Source organism: Erinaceus europaeus, chromosome 12, assembly GCF_950295315.1.
Source record: "Erinaceus europaeus chromosome 12, mEriEur2.1, whole genome shotgun sequence".
Taxonomy (NCBI): Eukaryota; Metazoa; Chordata; class Mammalia; order Eulipotyphla; family Erinaceidae; genus Erinaceus; species Erinaceus europaeus.
Window position 1 is genome coordinate 4,561,974 of NC_080173.1, and position 19,112 is coordinate 4,581,085.

Below are 19,112 nucleotides of genomic sequence, written 5' to 3' on the forward strand. Positions count from 1 at the left end.
ACCTCCATAGACGTTTGCATCTGGGTCATTTGGTGTGTGTTCTCTTTCTGGTACCGGCAAGTCATTAGCCCCTGATAGGCCTCTTTGCTCATTAAAGTGAGCTAGTCAGCATTCTCCAACGGCTTCTGAATACCCACAACCGCTAGTCAACCTGCTCTCTGTCTCTGTGAATTGCCCATTCTGAATAGTTCCCCTGAGTGGAAGTATGCAGCCGGTGGGCCTTCTGTGCTTCTTTCATTTAACAGGATTTTTCCCAGGCTTGTTGTACATCTTATCCTGTATTATTTCATTATTTTTATGACTGAATGCTATTTCTTTGTGTGTTTATCTTAATTTTTCTACAAGTAGGTAGACACTCAGGTTTCACGAATAGAATAGTACCATTAATGTCCATTAGCATATGTATTAGAGCACCCCTTTTCAATTCCCTGGGTGTTTTATTTAGGAGTGGAATTGTTTTGAAAGCTATTTGTTCTTGTATTTGACATCTGCTGTTGGTCTGCAAAGTGATCCTCCTGCGTGGAGGTCATGTTTAGATTAATTACATTGCTGCTGTATTTCTGTGAGAGAATTCTAAAAAAGTCTTTTGAGCATTTTTATAAGATAGCCTTCTCTAACAAACTAGTCTATTCAAGAATTCAAATTACTGCTTGAAGTATAGTAAATCCTTGATTAACATCATCAGTGGGTTCCTGGAAGTCTCAATCTTAAAACAAGACATTCCTTGAGTCATTCCATCTTATTCAGTGTCAACCAGGATTCCCTTCCTTCCTTCCTTCCTTCCTTCCTTCCTTCCTTCCTTCCTTCCTTCCTTCCTTCTTTCCTTCCTTCCTTCCTTTATTTTTTTTTTGCCTCTAGGGTTATCACTGGGGCTCAGTGTGTGCACTATGAATCCTCTGCTCCTGGTGGCCGTTTTCTCCATTTTGTTGTCCTTGTTATTGTTGTTGATGCAGTTGTTGTTGGATAGGACAGAGAGAAATGGAGAGAGGAGGGGAAGACAGAGAGGAGGAGAGAAAGACAGACACCTGCAGACCTGCCTCACCGCCTGTGAAGCGACTCCCCTGCAGGTGGGGAGCCGGGGCCTCGAACCGGGATCCTTCCGCCGGTCTTTATACTTTGCCATATGCATTTGCTCTGCTGTGCTACCACCCAGCTCCCAGATTTCATGTCCTTCCTAGCAACATTATGTTAAGATAATGTCTAAGAAAATGATGGTATTGACAAACTGCTGTGATTTCTAGTAATGATGGAGTTTTCTGTTGACTATGTAATTCTGACTGATAGAGTTGCCTTTATATGTTTTATTCGAGAGAGAGAGAGAGAGAGAGAGAGAGATACCGACAGACCAGAGCACTGCTCAGCTCTGACTTACGATGACTTATGATGAGTTGAATTTGGGGCCTCAGAGCCTCAGGCATGAGACTTTCCTCTTCTTTCTTCTTTCTTTTTCCTTCTTTCTTTCTTTCTTTCTTTCTTCTTCTTCTTCTTCTTCTTCTTCTTCTTCTTCTTCTTCTTCTTCTTCTTCTTCTTCTTCTTCTTCTTCTTCTTCTCCTCCTCCTCCTCCTCCTCCTCCTCCTCCTCCTCCTCCTCCTCCTCCTCCTCCTCCTCCTCCTTCTCCTCCTTCTCCTTCTCCTCCTTCTCCTCCTCCTTCTCCTTCTCCTTCTCCTTCTCCTTCTCCTTCTCCTCCTTCTCCTTCTCCTTCTCCTTCTCCTTCTCCTTCTCCTTCTCCTTCTTCTTCTTCTTCTTCTTCTTCTTTTTTTTGCATAACCATTATGCTATCTCTCCCAGAAGAAATTTTGCATTATTATTAGTTCATTTTATTTTACCAGCGCTTTCCTCAGCTCTGATTTGTGGTGGTGCCAGAAATTGAACATGAGACCTTGGAGCCTCAGAATCTTTTGTGTAACCGTTATACTATCCTCCCTGTATGCGGAATGTTCTTAAAAGTCATTTGTCACAAATTAAGGCTAGCGGTTACGTTGGATAAGTCACCTTTCTTACTTTAGGAGTTTCTTTCTCTCTCTCTTTTTTTTTTTTTTTCCTCCAGGGTTATTGCTGGGGCTCGGTGCCTGCACCATGAATCCACCGCTCCTGGAGGCCATTTTCCCCCCTTTTGTTGCCCTTGTTGTTGTAGCCTTGTTGTGGTTATTATTGTTATTGTTCATGTCATTCGTTGTTGGATAGGACAGAGAGAAATGGAGAGAGGAGGGGAAGACAGAGAGGGGGAGAGAAAGACAGACACCTGCAGACCTGCTTCACCGCCTGTGAAGCGACTCCCCTGCAGGTGGGGAGCCATGAGGGCTTGAACCGGGATCCTTAGACCAGTCCTTGCGCTTTGCGCCACGTGTGCATTTAAGCTGCGATGCTACCACCCTCTTTCTCTCTCTTTATTACTTTCTTGATTTGAAGGTCTGTTTTATAAGGATGCATGTCCACCATCTCCCTAGAATAGGTTCCCGCACACCTCACCCTTCACCAAAACATTATCATTCTCCAATTTTTTTTTTAAATTTTCAGCTTGTCATTAAAAAATGTGTTTATTAGACATTACTAGAGAGAAATTGAGAGGGAGGGTGAAATAGAGAGGAGAGGAACAGAGACACCTGCAGCACCGCTTCTCCACCTGTGAGGCAACCTCCTCTCGCCTGAACATGGTCCCGGGAGCTTGAAGCCTGTCCTGTAATTTTCGGTCGTATCTCTTTTTCTAGGTCCACAGAGAAAATTTTGTGTAACTGGCTGAAAAATATTCTGACAGAGCTCTGCTTTGCTTCTCCTATATCGTCAGCATAATAAAAATCGGTAAATTAAAAAAAAAGATAAAAATTGGTCAATTAAAAAGCATTACCACCGGTGTCAAGCTAGAACAGAACTGTTGTGGTGTGTGAGGGCCTTGGGCTGTTGATCTGGTTGTTTCTGTGTTCTGACCGTAAAACCAGGCTTAATGCTGGCGGTACGACAACACACGTTCACAAATGAAACGTAACTGAGGCAACATAGCATGTCGAAAAATACGGTTTATCTAATCTTGATTGATTTCAGATAGGGTCTTAAGCAGCGTGTTAACCTCCAGAGGAAGAAAGACCAGCAGTGCTGGGGTAACAGCTTCAAAGATGGGAACCACTCACAGTTACGACCCTCCCTGCTATCCGACTAGCCGTGGCTTCTTCACAGAGGCCCCAGAAGTGCATATGATCAGTAATGATCTGTGGGCGCTAACTTTTAGCCTGCCCTGCGTTCTAACGTTTCTCTTTCCAGTGGTGTTTCTAAGTGAAATTGAGAATACAATGGCACGGATGCCTCAATTATTTAGAGTAAAAGTCATCAAGGAAACGAGAATAAAAGCTGATGTGCAGTCATGGTGAGTGCAGGGTGTATGTGGAAACTTGATGCAATGAGTCCAGGAGGAGAGCCTCGTGGCTTAAACTTAGAAGGGTCCTGGTTCCCCCAAGGTGGCCACTGAATATGTGCTTGTGCTCCCCATCCCCGGGAGTAGAGAATAACTGAATGATTTGGACATCTGGTGTGCCATGAAAGTGACATTGGAAGAAGAGTTAGTTTATTGAGTATTTATGAAATGGAAACATTGACAAGACCATAGGCTAAGAGGGGCACATTTCCACACGGTGCCCACCCCCAGAGCTCCATATCCCCTCCCCTCCCCTGATAGCTTCCCTACTCTTTATCCCTCTGGGAGCACGGACCCAGGGTCATTGCGAGGTGCAGCGGGTGGAAGGTCTGGCTTCTGTAATTTTCAACTTTTCTGGAAGGACAGGAAGTGATCTTATGAAGAGGGAATTTTCTTGCCAAAGGAATAAAGTATTTCAAGAGCGTGGTTCTGTGGACACATTATGTTCAAGCAGGAGGTTAAGAGGAAAGCAATCAGACCTAACTGTCTGGAAGAAAAGCCTTGTCAGGCTATAATTAACGGTAGATGTGCAAACAGTAAACATGGTCATCCTTGAGAACAGCATTTTTTTATTTCCTGGCTGAAGGCTCTGTATTCCTCCTGTGTCATAGTCCCAAATTTTGATAGCATGAAATTTAACACGGGAATTTGAAAGCTGATGACTTTCAAATTAAAATACTCGATAATTTTTCATGACTGGGTATAAAATTTATTCATTTAAGGTGTGGAAAACACAACTGTCAAGGGACTTTGAAGCAACTTGGAGTAATTTGAACCATATATCTCTATTCTCAGTGAAAAATGAAAACATCTCAGCGGAGGTTTTATGTGGAGTAAGCTGGGTCTGGAAATGGTCTGTATTGCAAGACCTAATGGCCTTTTGATGTCTGATTCTTTGATTTTGCTGTTTCTTTTAAGAGGGGTGCTATGTGGCTATAATTAGAAACATTTTGAGTCCTTTACATAGGAAGTTAATTGGGCTTTCGTTTTTGCTCTATGAAGACCAACCATGTAGTTTTGAAGGGTGATAGTTTTGGTATTACAGAGGAGATTGATTCACTTTGTTTGACAGAGAAAAAAAATCAATCCAACCATCAGGAAAGCTCTATCATTTCCATAGACATTATCATTTTCAGGTTTTGACTGATGTGAACATACACGTATCACGCAGATAACTAACTGTCTGCAGGATTGATAGGACCATAGTACCGTACTGTCCTGGCCTATAGAATGTGGGAAGTGGTGGATAAATCAGTAGGAAGCATCACCAACACATGATCTATGAAGGTGAATTCCTTTGCTAGACTGTCCCATGTTTGCGGGCAGTTCCTACTATTCTACTTCTCATCGAATTGTCTTTCACCACTCGAAATGCCCACCGCCAAGTTGCCAACACCCCTCTTGTACGTGGATCGTGGATGCAGGCACTTCTGTGATGTTGAGGAAGATCTATCTTCACTATTTGGGAAGTGATTGAAAAACTTTGAAGATAATTTTCCTCTAAAAAAAAAAAGAGAGAAAAAACTTTGTTCAGTGTCAGTGGTGGTGGTGGCGAAGACGCATCTGTTCTCTGGTCTCCTCTCTGCTTGAGCATCTGAAACTGTTTTAGGTAGGCATTCCTTAGCCCCAGTGAGCATGCTGACATAACCTTCCCTCTGAAAAGCAGGGTGCAGTGCCTGAAGAGAGGGGCAGAAACGAGCAATGACCTTGTTTCAAGTTGCAAAGCAAGTCTCTGCTCCATTAAATAATTTCTCTGTGGATGTCTTCACACAAGCCTGTCTTTTACTTCTCATGAGAACACACCACTGCAAATAAGTGTTGCCATCAGACTATATGGCCAAGAGACCTCTCTTGTTGACGTAGACATTTGGGACACTTTTGCTCAATAGGCTAACTTTATAGCACTAGCTTTTTGGGCCCATTGACTGCTTTCTTTCTTCACTTATTTTCTTACTCCACAGGTTTAGCTCTTTGGGTTTGAAGGCAATCAAAATTGGCACTAGCCGTCAAGTGTGGTTAGTTGACTAAACTGGTAAAATATAGCCCTGCTGTAATGTTTTATAATTAACAGAGTGACTTGGTATATTTTCTCTTAATTTGTTCTCAAACCATCTTACGAGTTTTGTTTTTCATTACACACATTTTTAAAGGCAGTAACTGAGATTCAAAGAAGTTAAGCAATTTAACCAGTATGGCAGATTGCGTCAGTGATTGGACTGGGATTGATTCACACGTAGGCCTCCCGGCTCTTAAATTTCAATGTTCTTTTCCTGGGAGAATGCTGATTTTTGCCTTTTTTTTTTTTTTTATCACTGGTAGGTTTTTTTTCTGCTGTGATTTTATTTTGTTTTATTTTTTATATTTATTTTCCCTTTTTTTGCCCTTGTTGTTTTTCATTGTTGTTGTAGTTATTGTTGTTGTTACTGATGTCGTGGTTGTTGGATAGGACAGAGAAATGGAGAGAGAGGGTGAGGCAAAGATAGACACCTGCTGACCTGTTTCACCGCCTGTGAAGTGACCCCCTGCAGGTGGGGAGCCGGGGGCTCGAACCAGGATCCTTACGCCGGACTTTGCACTTTGCACCACGTATGCTTAACCCGCTGCGCTACCGCTCGACTCCCTCCCTTGTGATTTTTACGTGAGTTGATCCAGATAGTTCATAGGTAACAGTATACACGAGTGATTTGTACTGACTCCTTAATTCCCTAGTGGGAGGATAGCCTGACTACTGCTTCTCTCAACTGTCCCCACGCTCCCTGCATAGAGAGATCTCCTATCTCAGTTATGCTTCTTGGGTCTAGAGAGTGGGCACTAATTCAAAAGTAGAAAATGAATGTCCACAACCTGTAAAATTGGAAGTGATAGGACTTGAAATTCTGAGTGTTTTATTCTGAACTTCCTTGTCTTCATTTTATTATTTATTTATTTATTTTAAAATTTTATTTGTAAAAAGGAAACACTGACAAAACCATAGGATAAGGGAGGTACAACTCCACACAATTCCCACCACCAGAACTTCGTATCACATCCCCTCCCCTGATAGTTTTCCTATTCTCTATCCCTCTGGGAGCATGGACCCAGGATCATTGTGGGATGCAGAAGATGGAAGGTCTGGCTTCTGTAATTGCTTCCCCGCTGAACGTGGGCGTTGGCAGGTGGATCCATACTCCCAGCCTGTCTTTCTCTTTCCCTAGTGTGTTAGCATCTGGAACCTGGTGGCTGAAAAAATTCCTTGTCTTAACCACTGTGCTGCCCTGCTCTGCCCTCCTTGCTGAAGCTGGGGATTTGGAAATGGAAACTCAAAACTGATAATGTGGGTACATACCATGGTGAAGATTCGCTAGGCAGCCTCTATGGATGCTGGCGCACCTGGTTTAGCGCACACATTACAGTGCACAAGGACCCAGGTTCAAGCCCTTGGTCCCCACCTGCAAGGGGTAAGCTTCACAAGTGGTGAAGCAGGGTTGTAGGTGTCTCTCTAACTCTTTATTTTTCCTCCTCCCCCTCTCAAGTTCTCTGTCTCTATCCAATAATAAATAATAGAGAAACTTCACTGAGATACCACATCTTTATAATATTGAGTCAATTTGTGTAGGTAGTGTGATTGGAAGAGCTTTTTAAAATGTATTTAAATTTATTTAAAAAAACATTAGATGTGACATACATAACATTATTACAAATATGTATTTTAATATATTTATTTATTATTGGAGAGACACAGAGAGAAATAGAGAGGGCCAAGGGAGAGAGAGGGAGAGAGACAGAGAGACACCTGCAGCCCTGCTTTATCACTCATGAGGCTTTCCCCCTGCAGGTGGGGACCAGGGGCTTGAACCTGGCTCCTTGTGCACTGTAATGTGTGCACTCAACCAGGTCCACCACAGCCTGGCCCCTTGTAAACATGCTGATTTTAAGAGACATTTACTTTAGAACAAATAAAGATGAACTTTAATACTTGCCCATCGAAAGTACCGTGCATCACAAATTCTCCCTAACAAAGTCTACATTCGTTTGGGAATGGCATTTATATAGATTTCTCAGGAAACTTATGGAAGATTATTCGTGAAAATGAAATCAATGACACTTCTTTATCTGGAATGCTTGGAATTTATTCAGCAGGAATAAGTCCTTTAAAAAAAAAAGTTTGGCACTTCACTTTGAGCATGTGTAATACCACTTCCCAAGACCAATTTTTTCTATTCTTTAATTTTCAGAGAAAAAGAGAGAAGATGGAGAGAGAGAGAGAGAGAGAGAGAGAGAGAAACATGATCCTGGAGACCTGCCAGTGCATTCCCTCTAGCTGTCAGCATGACCACCTATTAGACATTTAGAAATTTCCTAGAGGAATATTGTTTGCTTATTTCAAAGAAATTGCTGTAAGCTCCTCTTAGCAGGCAATTATAAGAGATGGAAGGATGTGTTTGTCTGTACCCATATATGTGTGTCTGTCTCTGGGCGTACATTCTCTGCGACTATTTACATATGTAAAGAGCACAAATTCACAATCTAGTCCCTATCAAATACCACAGACTTTCCCCCCATTCTTACTCAATCATTAATTTTCTCATTATTGGGTTTAGAGAATTCTTTTTATATGTCGGGTAAACATCCTTTAACAGAAGTGACTTTGCAAGTCCGGAGCTGTTAGGAAAGTCATGGCATTCCTCTCTGTGTTTTTCTATGCAAGGATGTGCAGTGACTTCCCCAGCAGTCCTGCATTTTCTCTCCGTGTGTGGCTTTCTTTCTCCTCTTAACAGGCCTTTCAAAGAACAGGTGCTTTTGATTTGGGTGAAGTCCACTTTATTTGTTCTTTTCTGGGTTGTGCTTTTGGTGTCATATTCAAGAATTCTTTTCTTAACTCAAGGTCAAGCAGGTTTTTCTCATGGCAGTTTTAGAGTTTTGCAAAAAGTAAAAGACTGAAGTTTTGCATCTGAGTCTGTGATCCATTTTCAGAGTTAGTTTCGTGGGAAACATGGACTGAAGTTTATTTCCCTCTTTCGTAATATTACCGTTATGTCCTTTCAATGTTTATAGAAGCTGTAATAACATAACTCTCCAATGTAGTATATTATATCATATTCTCTGTTTTGATGATCAGTCTGGCTAGAAGCTTGTCAATTTAATTGACCTCAAATAACCCGCTTTGGCTATTCCCTCCTTCTTTCCTTCCTTCCTTCCTTTCTTCTTTCCTCCCTCCTTCCCATCCTTTCTTCTTTCCTCCCTTCCTCCCTTCTTCCCTCCATCCCATCCTTTCTTTCCTATATTGTCTGTTCTGCTTTCTGTTCAGATTCTTATCATTTCCTTTCTTATATTTGTTCTACTTGTTGTTACCTCTTGTATTTAGAAGGTTTGTGTTCTGCTGACGATTTCACCACAAATTATTATAAATTGGCCTTCCTAATTGCTGACAGTGTTATTTGCTTTGAAATCTACTTGGGCCGATGTTGATATATTCACCGCAGTTTTCTTTTAATTATTGTTCATATGTTTCTTTACTTAAAAAAAATAATTAATTCCAACTAGGTTCACACCATGACTCCAACATCCCCAGAGGTCATTTTTTTCCTATCAAAAAAGAGTACGAACTAGAGATGGGGGAGACAGAGAGAGAGAGAGACAGCAGGAGAGATACCTGCAGAGGTACCATGCCTTTTGAATAAGTATGTTCTGAGAGTTGCCTACATGAGAAAAATTCTCACCTAAAATTTCTCTGCAAATGATCTCTGGTCCTTTGACCCTGTCCTCACCCTCAGCTGCTCCTCTCACTCTTACATTCAACCTTGTGGTGGAGTCTTTAATTTCACACATTTCATTCTTTCTAAACCTTTCTTCTCCCTCATCTTTTAATTGAAAGAGGAGACTCACTATCTTCTAGATCGGAAATTCTTTCTTCTGTGTGTGTGAGTGTACTTCTAAGCCTTCTACCTGAGCTTGGAATGCAGTCAGCACGTCTTTCATTCCCTGCAGTTGTTTGAAGTTTTTCTTTCATGCTTCCTAACTGTTTAGTGAATTTTGATTGAAGTTGCTGTTTCATACTTTCGAGCTTCTTAGAGAACTCTATTCTGATATCTTCTTTTGTGTTTCTTAATTCCGTAGTAAAATTTTTCTTCAACTCTTGAGTATGTTTCTTCTTACCATGCTTAAATTCTTGGAGAGTCTTCGTAATGAGCTTTCTGTAGCCTTTCTCTGATAGTCTCTCTACATCTAGAATCTCTTGGAGTATCTCTGTTTCATTTCTATCTGACTGATACGGCATAATTAGCCATTTAGTTTTAGTATTCCTCTTACTCACTGTGCTGGCTATTGCTGGTCAGCAGGTGATGCTATTGTTTTGACTTTCCTTCGCTTATATATTTCACGGTGGGGGAGAAGGTGCTGGGTTTGGACTTTATTATGGTCACAAATGCTCCAATTTTTGGCATGTCCTTACCTGAAAATTTGAAGGCTAAAATCACTGAGTCAGAGGCTGAGGGGTCGTAGGCTCCCTTCTCTTTGCTGTGGCCCTGGGAGCTAGCTGCCTTCACTGACTGTTGCGCATAGAGGCAAAATGGCCGAGCCGTGTCACCGGGAGCTCCAGTTTCCCGTGTTTGGCTTTAACCACCACAGTTTTCTCACCTGAACCGTGTACATGAACATCCATCCACCCAAGGTTGTGATGCTTCAGCGATAGCTGGTGGAATCTCTTTAGACCTATTGTTGTATTTATTTACTGTTTTGGAGGCAGATCTGATCTGACCCCTGTTACTCCATGGATACGCCTCCTACAAGTCAAGAGCACTGTTCTGCCCCAGCCTTTGACCAGGTGCCCTTGAGCAAGCAGCTTGTGCATGTTCAGTTTCCGCCTCCCTGGCTCGACTTTGCTTTCTTTCATCCTAATTCTTAGGAAAGGTCTTTTTTCTTTCTTATATAAACCCTTAGTTTCCTGTATTTCTCTTTTGTTCACTGAACTACATAATACTTGTTTTCATTAGGTATTAATTCAGTCTTTTTAAAAAAAAATTTTTAAAATGTATTTATTTGACAGGACAGAGAGAAATTGAGAAGAAATGGGGATAAAGAGGGAGTGAGAGGGGCTAGGAGGTAGCGCACCCAGGTAAGTGCACATATTGCCAAGTTCAAGGACCCAGGTTCAAGCCCCTGGTCCCTACCTACAGGGGCTGTGTTTCATGAGCAGTGGTGCAGGTCTGCAGGTGTCTTATCTTTCTCTCTCTCTTTTTCTCTTTCAGTTTCTCTGTCCTATTTAATAAAAAAAAAATGGGTGAGAGCAAAGAGACACCTGAAGAATTTCTTCATCACTCATGAAATTCCCACTCTATGGGTGAGGACCAGAGTCTTGAACCCAGATCCTTGAGCGTGGCACCATGTGCGCTTGTCCAGCACACCACTGCCAGGTCTGTCTCTGTAATGTCTAAGACTGTCAGTGCAGAGACTGGATGCAACCAATTCACTGATCTATCTCAGCACCCTGAAGGGTGTTTGGCACATAACGGGCTCTTAGCACGTAGCTGGTAAATCGATGATTGCCGCACGGTAGCAGATTAAGAGACGATTAAAGTCATCAGCAAATAGCAACAACAAGATTATCACTGGAGCCTTGAGGGAAAAAAAATGACTACTTGGTGAGAAGAAATGGTCGTGAAATATGGGTTATATGTATTTATAAAGATTATTATTTGAAACCAACAGAAATTTAAGTAATACACTTTTATGCACTCATTAATAGTGTTTGGTTTTTATAATCAGTAAGGGCAATTGCGTATTTTATAGAAAATTAAAGCCTTAATCTTATCTTAGAATATTTCTTGTTCTAGTATAGTTATTTTTCTCTTGAAATAAATACTTTAAAAAATGTATTTGTTGGGCCAGGAGTAGATAGCATAATGGTTATTCTGTCCACTCTGCACCACCACAAACCAGAGCTGACCAGTGCTGGTGGGGGGGGGAGAAAGATTTATTTAGTGAGAGACAGAGCTAACAGAGCACTGTTCAGCTTTGACTTACGGTGGTATCAGGAGCCGAACTTTGAACCTTGGGACCTCATGCCTACTAACACTGTGCTCTAACTATTATTTCCCTTTGCTTAATAAAATTTTCTAGTTGAGACTTGCTTTTTTTAATGGAAAGTGTGATGATGATGAGGAAAATAAAAGATAATGTATAAGTGTCTGCTGTGAATATATAGTCTGTAAATAAATCTGTATTATTTAGGTAGCATATATCTGTATGTTAACCTATACATAGTTATATAAAATATTGTAATGTTATAAATAAAGTATATCTGTAGGCTATGTCTCTTAAGCAACCTCAGTGGTGGTCACATCAAAAAAATGAAACACCTTTATGAGACTCACCTATTTCACACTAAACATAGTGAATTCCTCTGGCCCTTATTTATTTATTTCACTTTGTATCTTTTACCAGTACTGTAAGTTGCAGATTTCGCCTTTTCTTCATTTTGGGAACAGGGATAGATCTTGATTATTTTTGCATTTCTAGCACTGAACAAAGACCCTAGTTTCAAACAAGTGTTAAATAATTGCTCGATGACTATTTTATTTTTCTGACATTCTAAGTGTGATTTGATGTGTGTGTGTGTGTGTGTGTGTGTATGTGTGTGTGTGTGTATGTGTGTGTGTAGTGTGTGTGTGCATCTTATGTAAGCATGGCATTGTTTAAACATTGTGCTATAGCCACTGTGACCTTTGTCGTCAGAGGGGCTGTTTCAGTTTCTCAGTCTGCCATTTACTTCTCTGTCACTTCTCAAAATTTTGTTATTTTCATTTGTTAAAAGAGTAGTGACAATTTTTTATAGTTATGAAAATGAAAGGAGTTGGTATATTAGCTGTAGGGCACATAGTAAATATTTGCTTTTTATTTTTAATCCCATGAAAGCGCACTCCATTATTTGTAACGACCCTTCAAAACTATGGTTACAGTGTAAATGTCATAGTTTGTAGCAGCACCGTTCATTAGAGAAATTGGAAAATGTCTATTGTGATTATATATCTTGTACAGTTTAGAAATCACTTAGGGGCCGGGTGGTGGTGCACCTGCACGAGCACAGGCCACAGTGCACAAGGACCCAGGTTTGAGTCCCTGGCTCCCACCTGCAGGGGGAAAGCTTTGCAAGTGGTGAAGCAGGGCTGCAGGTGTCTCTCTCTCTCTCCCTCTATTATCTCTTTCTATCCTCTTGATTTCTGGCTGTCTCTATCCAGTAAATAAAAGACAGAGAGAGACAGAGAAAGACAGAGAGAGAGAGAAAGATAGGGAGAGAGAAAGGAAGAAAGAGGTAAACCATTTAGGGCGAGTAGAGAAGCTCAGAATAACAAACATTAGATTTATTTGGCAAATAAAGAGGGTATCTGCTAGCATGAAGTCTGCTCTATTCATACATGGGCATGAATATGAGTGGGTGAGGATATTTTATAGCTACTTTGAAATGTTGAACGGCCCAGGGACAAGGCAAGGATGATATTTTTGAGGAGATAAATATTTCAGCTTCACATTTCAGCCTTTCTTCTTTACTCCTTTGATCTGACTTTGGTTACTTATCATTCTGCTTGAGTGACTGACTGCACAGTGCCTTCTCCCTTTCCCTGGCAACAAGGAGTGGGCCTGCATTTATTTCAAAATACAGGGCTTTGTCACTTCACAGGATGAATATGTGTTTCCTTGTTATTTGCTGTTATAATACAGCTTTTTGCAGTAAGCTGTACTGGTGGGAATGTGTGTAGCTTGACATGTATTGAAGACGATTCATATCCGGAACCTCTAACCACTAGTCTCTTAAATGTAGGAAATAAAAGGGAACAGCATTCAATTAGGGATTTATTTTGACATTTAAATAACATAAGGGTTTTTTTTTTTTTTTTATTAGTGGTTTAATAGTGATCCACAAGATTGTGGCAGTACCAGGGTACAATTCCCTACAATTCCTACTGCCAGAGTTCCGTATCCCATCCCCTCTATGGGAAACGTCCCTATTCTTTATCCCTCTAGGAGTCTGGGCCAAGATCTCTATGGTGGGCAGAAGGTGGGAGGTCTGGCTTATTGCTTCTCTGCCGGACATGGACGTTGACAGTGGGTCCACACCCCCAGCCTGTTTCTGTCTTTCCCTAGTGGGGTTGGGCTCTGGAGAGGTGGGGCTCTAGGACTCAAGGGAACTTTCATCTTACATCTGACTTGTTTATCATTTTTGCTTACAGAGTACACATACATACGCACATGGCAGTGAGATTCTCCCTGGTGTTGTGTCCATGTGGCCTGGTGTGCACTCCACTCAGTGAGATGTCATCCTTGTCATTCTTGCTTTCTATTTCATCTTTATTTTCCTTCAGTAAACAAACTGACTTTGTTGTCTTACCTATTTTATTTTAAGGGTGATTTCTCAAGGTTTTCTTTTATTATAGAGGTGTGAAATGATTTTGTCTTTATATTGTCTTCTTTTTATATTTTTTAATTTTTTTTAGGACAGAGAGAAATTGAGACAGGACAGGGAGATAGAGAGAGGGAAAGACAGACAGACACCTGCAGACCTGCTCCATGGCTCATGAAGTGGACCCCCTCCAGGTGGGGAACAGGGCCTAGAACCCAGGTCCTCAAACTTGATAACATGTGCACTCAACCGAGTATGCTACTCCCCCCCTCCCACCCTCCCAAAATGATTTCACGACACTGGTATCATGACTGTGCTTTTGTGATACACTTTGAAATCTGAAAGCCTGAGCCCTCATTTTTGTTTTTTCACGATCGCCCTGGGCATTGTGGCTCTCCCATCATATCACACGAATGAATTTTAGTCTCAGCCTGTCGATTTAGCAAAATGCTGGTTGGAATGCTGACAGGGTTTGTGTTGAATCTGCACGTCAATGTGGAGAGTATCGTTACTTTCCCAGATTAAGAGCGATACTGGTTTTCGTTTACCTGAGTGTTCTTTTTCTGGGTCTCGGTGGGTCAGACGCTTTGTTGCCGACGTCCACGTGATTTACCATTCCTCAACAAGGATTTGGTGAAGATGACTAGTTTTAGCAACACGTAAAAAAGAGACCAAAGGGAGTCGGGCTGTAGAGCAGCGGGTTAAGCACAGGTGGCGCAAAGCACAAGGACCGGCATAAGGATCCCGGTTCGAACCCCGGCTCCCCACCTGCAGGGGAGTCGCTTCACAGGCGGTGAAGCAGGTCTGCAGGTGTCTGTCTTTCTCTCCCCCTCTCTGTCTTCCCCTCCTCTCTCCGTTTCTCTCTGTCCTATCCAACAACGACGACAACAACAATAATAACTACAACAATAAAACAACAAGGGCAACAAAAGGGAATAAATAAATAAAATAAAATATTTTTAAAAAAAGAGAGACCAAAGAAGTTTCATTTGCTTATTGTATTTAGTGAAAGATAACTTTAATATTTTTAAGCAATAGTTACATCTTGATATTTTTGAGTGAATGTTGAGCATGTATTTAGGCGTCTATAAGAAACCATGAAGATAGCTGATCTGCCTGCTTAAAACTCTTGTTTTCTAGCTCAGCTGAAAAGGGAATGGAGGAAAGGGGGGTGGCATGGTGGTTATGCAAACATGCCTGAGGATCTCAGACCCCATGTTCAATCCCCCACATCCCCATAAGCCAGGGCTGAGCAGAGCTCTGGTAAATTAAAAAGAAAACAAACAACAAAAACAGGAATGGAGACTTTTCTTGCTATTTTCCCAACTGTTTGAAGTGTTTGAAGTGAAGATGCCATCCCAGCAGTGAGTGGCGTGCACTGTAACGTGAAGCCTCAGAAGTACAGGCCGGACCACTGACACCATCAGAAGTGCTGGTGCAGAAATGTGCAAAAGGGGAGAATCCCAAACCGAGCGAGGCCTGCACATGTCAGTGTGAACTAGTCAAGCGCCAGAGCCATGAGATCCTGGTGCCGCGGCCCCCAGGTCTTACTGTCTCTGTGGAGTCACAGCGTACTTAGGGCACCACTCGGTCTGGGCTGCGCATTCCTTGTTTCCTTGATCTTCTGTAGATGCAAATGAGGAAAGGTTAATGCCCTTAATAAACAAATCCAAGCATGCAGTATATATATATATATATAAAATTAGCTGGATAGAGACAGAGAACTAAACAGAGACAAAAAGGAAAAGATGATGGAGAGAAAAAGAAAAAGCCGCAGCCCTGCTTCTCCGCTTATGAAGCGCCTCCCCCCCCAACACAAACCACCTCACCCCAAACCACCTCACCGGGGTTACAAGGGCTACTGATGGGTACTTGTGCTTCCCACTACAGCTCCAGTGGGCCAGAGCAATCATATGGCTGTAAGAGAACCCTGCAGACTGGGGAGCTCATACACAATGGGAGTGTATTGCTCGTGATTCTGAAAAAAATTCTGGAAAAGTCTGAGCACTGGAAGTACTGGTTTGGGCACTCTGTAGTCCAGAGTCTCTTCCTGCCTCCTATCTAGAACCTTCCTTCCGTTTCCCCGAATAGTAGAAGGGACACAAGTATTTCTCTCTCTCTCTCTCTCTCTCTCTCTCTCTCTCTCTCTCTCTTTGCCTCCAGGGTTATTGCTGGGCTCGGTGCCTACACCATGAACCCACTGTTCCCGGAGACCATCCCCCCCCCCTTTTGTTGCCCTTGTTGTTGTAGCCTTGTTGTGATTATTATTATTGTTGTTGATGTCATTTGTTGTTGGATAGGACAGAGAGAAATGGAGAGAGGAGGGGAAGACAGAGAGGAGGAGAGAAAGACAGACACCTGCAGACCTGCTTCACCGCCTGTGAAGCGACTCACCTGCAGGTGGGGAGCTGGGGGCTCGAACCGGGATCCTTATGCTGGTCCTTGCGCTTTGCACCACATGCGCTTAACCCGCTGTGCTACTGCCTGACCCCTACAAGTCCCTTTTATAAGAAGCTTTATGGAATCACTGGCTGGTCGTATTCGGATCACGGAACCTGGCGTCTGGGGCACCAGTGACGCAGCCTCGCTGCTCAGTGACGGACAGATGAGCTCTAGAGACAGACTGTCAGCACAGTAACTCTGACTTCACCTGTTACATAAGATACATGTTTACAGTTTCTTGTGAAAACCTAGTTCTCCATTTGCAAAAGAAGGGATATAAACTGTGTAAGAATAAGTGTAAGAGATAGATAAAAATATTTTTGCACTGTCCAGAACCACCTAGTAGGGTCTAATATTAGATATTATGAGCATTCATTCAACCTTCTGTGCTATTATTATTATTATTTTTGTCAGATCACTGCTCAGCTCTAGCTTATGGTGGTGCAAGGGATTGAACCTGGGACTTTTCAGTTCCTCAGGCATGAGAGTCTCTTTGCCTAACGATTATGCTATCTACCCCCATCCTGTGACCTTTTTTTATTGAGAGAAAAGCCAGAAACACACACACACACACACACACACACACACACACACTCACAGGTTTTGAAAACCACTTATCTGGCTCTCAGTCTCTTTATACTTGTCACTGAGAAGAAGACATCAGTGGAGTTGTGCAAGGTACAGTCTTTTGTGACTGTTTTCTTTTAAGTTAAATAATACTCCGTGTTGAATAAATTGTTTTGTTTATCCTCTCAACAACGGATGGAGATATACATGGCTTCAAACATTTTTTCTTTTCATAAAGATTAGTTGTTCGCACATCATCATATATTATACGCTGATTCCTTTCATCTCCTGAGACAGATTATTTTAGCATTAACATTTGAAAAGAGAAGTTTTGAAAATAGAAAGGGGAAAAAAACGAGAAAAAAAAAAGGCCACTTGAGAATGGTGGATTCGTGGTGCTGGCACTGAACAAAACCCTGGAGGAGAGAGAAGATAGATAGATACAGAGAGGAGAGGGCAGAGGTAGGTAGCATAATGGTTATGCAAAGAGACTTTCGTGCCTGAGGCTCCAAGGCCCCCCACATTCAACCCCCTGCACCACCATAAGCCAGAGCTGAGCAGTGGTCTGTCAGATGACCCCACCAGTGTGTCCTGGAGCCCCGCTTCCCCAGAGCCCTGCCCCACTAGGGAAGGAGAGAGACAGGCTGGGAGTGTGGATCCACCTGCCAATGACCCACACTCAGCGGGGAAGCAATTCCAGAAGCCAGACCTTCCACCTTCTGCACCCCATAATGACCTTGGGTCCAACTCCCAGAGGGATAAAGAATGGGAAAGCTATCAGGGGAGGGGGTGGGATACGGAGTTCTGGTGGTGGGAACTGTGTGGAGTTGTACCCCTCTTATCCTATGGTTTGCATCAGTGTTTCTTTTTTTTTTTTTTTTTTGCCTCCAGGGTTATTGCTGGAGCTGCACTACGAATCCACTCTTCCTGTGGCCATTTTCCCCATTTTTGTTGCCCTTGTTGTTATTACTGCTGTTGTTGTTGGATAGGACAGAGAGAAATGGAGAGAGGAGGGGAAGACAGAGGGGGGAGAGAAAGACAAGACACCTGCAGACCTGCCTCACCGCCTGTGAAGCGACGCCCCTGAAGGTGGGGAGCCGGGGGCTCGAACCGGGATCCTGATTCCGACGGTCCTTGAGCTTCGATCCACGTGCGCTTAACCCGCTGCGTTACCTCCTGACCCCCAGACTTTCCTTTTTACAAATAAAAATTACAAAGTAAATAATTAAAAATAAAAGCGGGAGAGAGGAGCTTTGAATCGCGATGCACATTTTACTTTGGCATTCATTCGGCGTTGCTTGATGCGGCCCTGTGAACTCGCCTGGACCTGCTGAGCTCCCTTAACTTTCAGCTGTGACCCCGCGGCTTTTCTGGCCTTTTCCAGGGAGAAGGAGGAGCAGCTGGCCCGCGTGACCGAAGTGCAGAGGCTGCAGGCCCAGCAGGCCGATGCTGCGCTGGAGGAATTCAAGCGGCAGGTGGAGCTGAACTCAGAGAAGGTGTACTCGGAGATGAAACAACAGGTGAGGAGGCCACAGGCTGCGTTCTCACCGTAAGGACGGAGGGACAGCCGTCCTTCTCCCAAAAGCCGTTCTCTGAACGGCTCATCTCCTTGGGCCACGCATTCAGAGTGTGATCAGCTGTCAGGGTGGAGGACACCCAGCCACCTCCCCTGCAGGGTTCCGGGAAAGTGAGCCCTGCGGGAGGCGCCCTGGGTGCCTGCGGGGTGGGAGGGTCTGCCCTGCACAGCTGCCCTCTCACTGGAGCAAGCTGACAGCTGGAAAACGCCAACGATGTGGGTCCTCCTTCCGCCTCTGGGCTCCTTTGCTTCAACCTTAGGTCAAGGCCCGAATGGCTATTGGAAAGTCCCACCTGTAAATGTAGGCATAGCCAGAAGGCATCTCACTTTGAGAGGACTGAATATCCTACAAATAGAAACTGACATTAATTGGTTTCTGTAGGGCACATCCTAAACCTAGTAATGTCTGGTTGTTTTTTTTTCCCATACTTTATAAATAGTGTTTTGGGGTTGAATGCGGGGGCTGCACTATGAATCCACTGCTTCTGGAGGCCATTCTTCCCATTTTTTTTTTTTTTACCTTTGTTGTTGTTTGATAGGACAGAGAGAAATGGAGAGAAGAGGGAATGACAGAGGAAGAGAGAAAGACAGACACCTGCAGACCTGCTTCACCACCTGTGAAGAGACTCCCCTGCAGGTGGGGAGCCGGGGCTGGAACCAGGATCTTTACGCCTGTCCTTGCGCTTTGCACCATGTGCGCTTAACCCGTGGCGCTACCACCTGGGCCCTATAAGTAGTGTTTTATT

The 19,112-nt window shown here is 43.1% G+C and overlaps 1 protein-coding gene across 1 annotated transcript in view; it reads left to right on the forward strand.

The window, feature by feature from the left end:
- CEP112 (centrosomal protein 112) overlaps window positions 1-19,112 on the forward strand; it is a 416,214-nt gene that overhangs the window by 133,972 nt on the left and 263,130 nt on the right. The window contains exon 18 of the mRNA XM_060202613.1: window positions 18,175-18,310. Coding sequence (XP_060058596.1) covers window positions 18,175-18,310 — 136 coding nt within the window. The remainder of the gene's footprint in view (window positions 1-18,174; window positions 18,311-19,112) is intronic.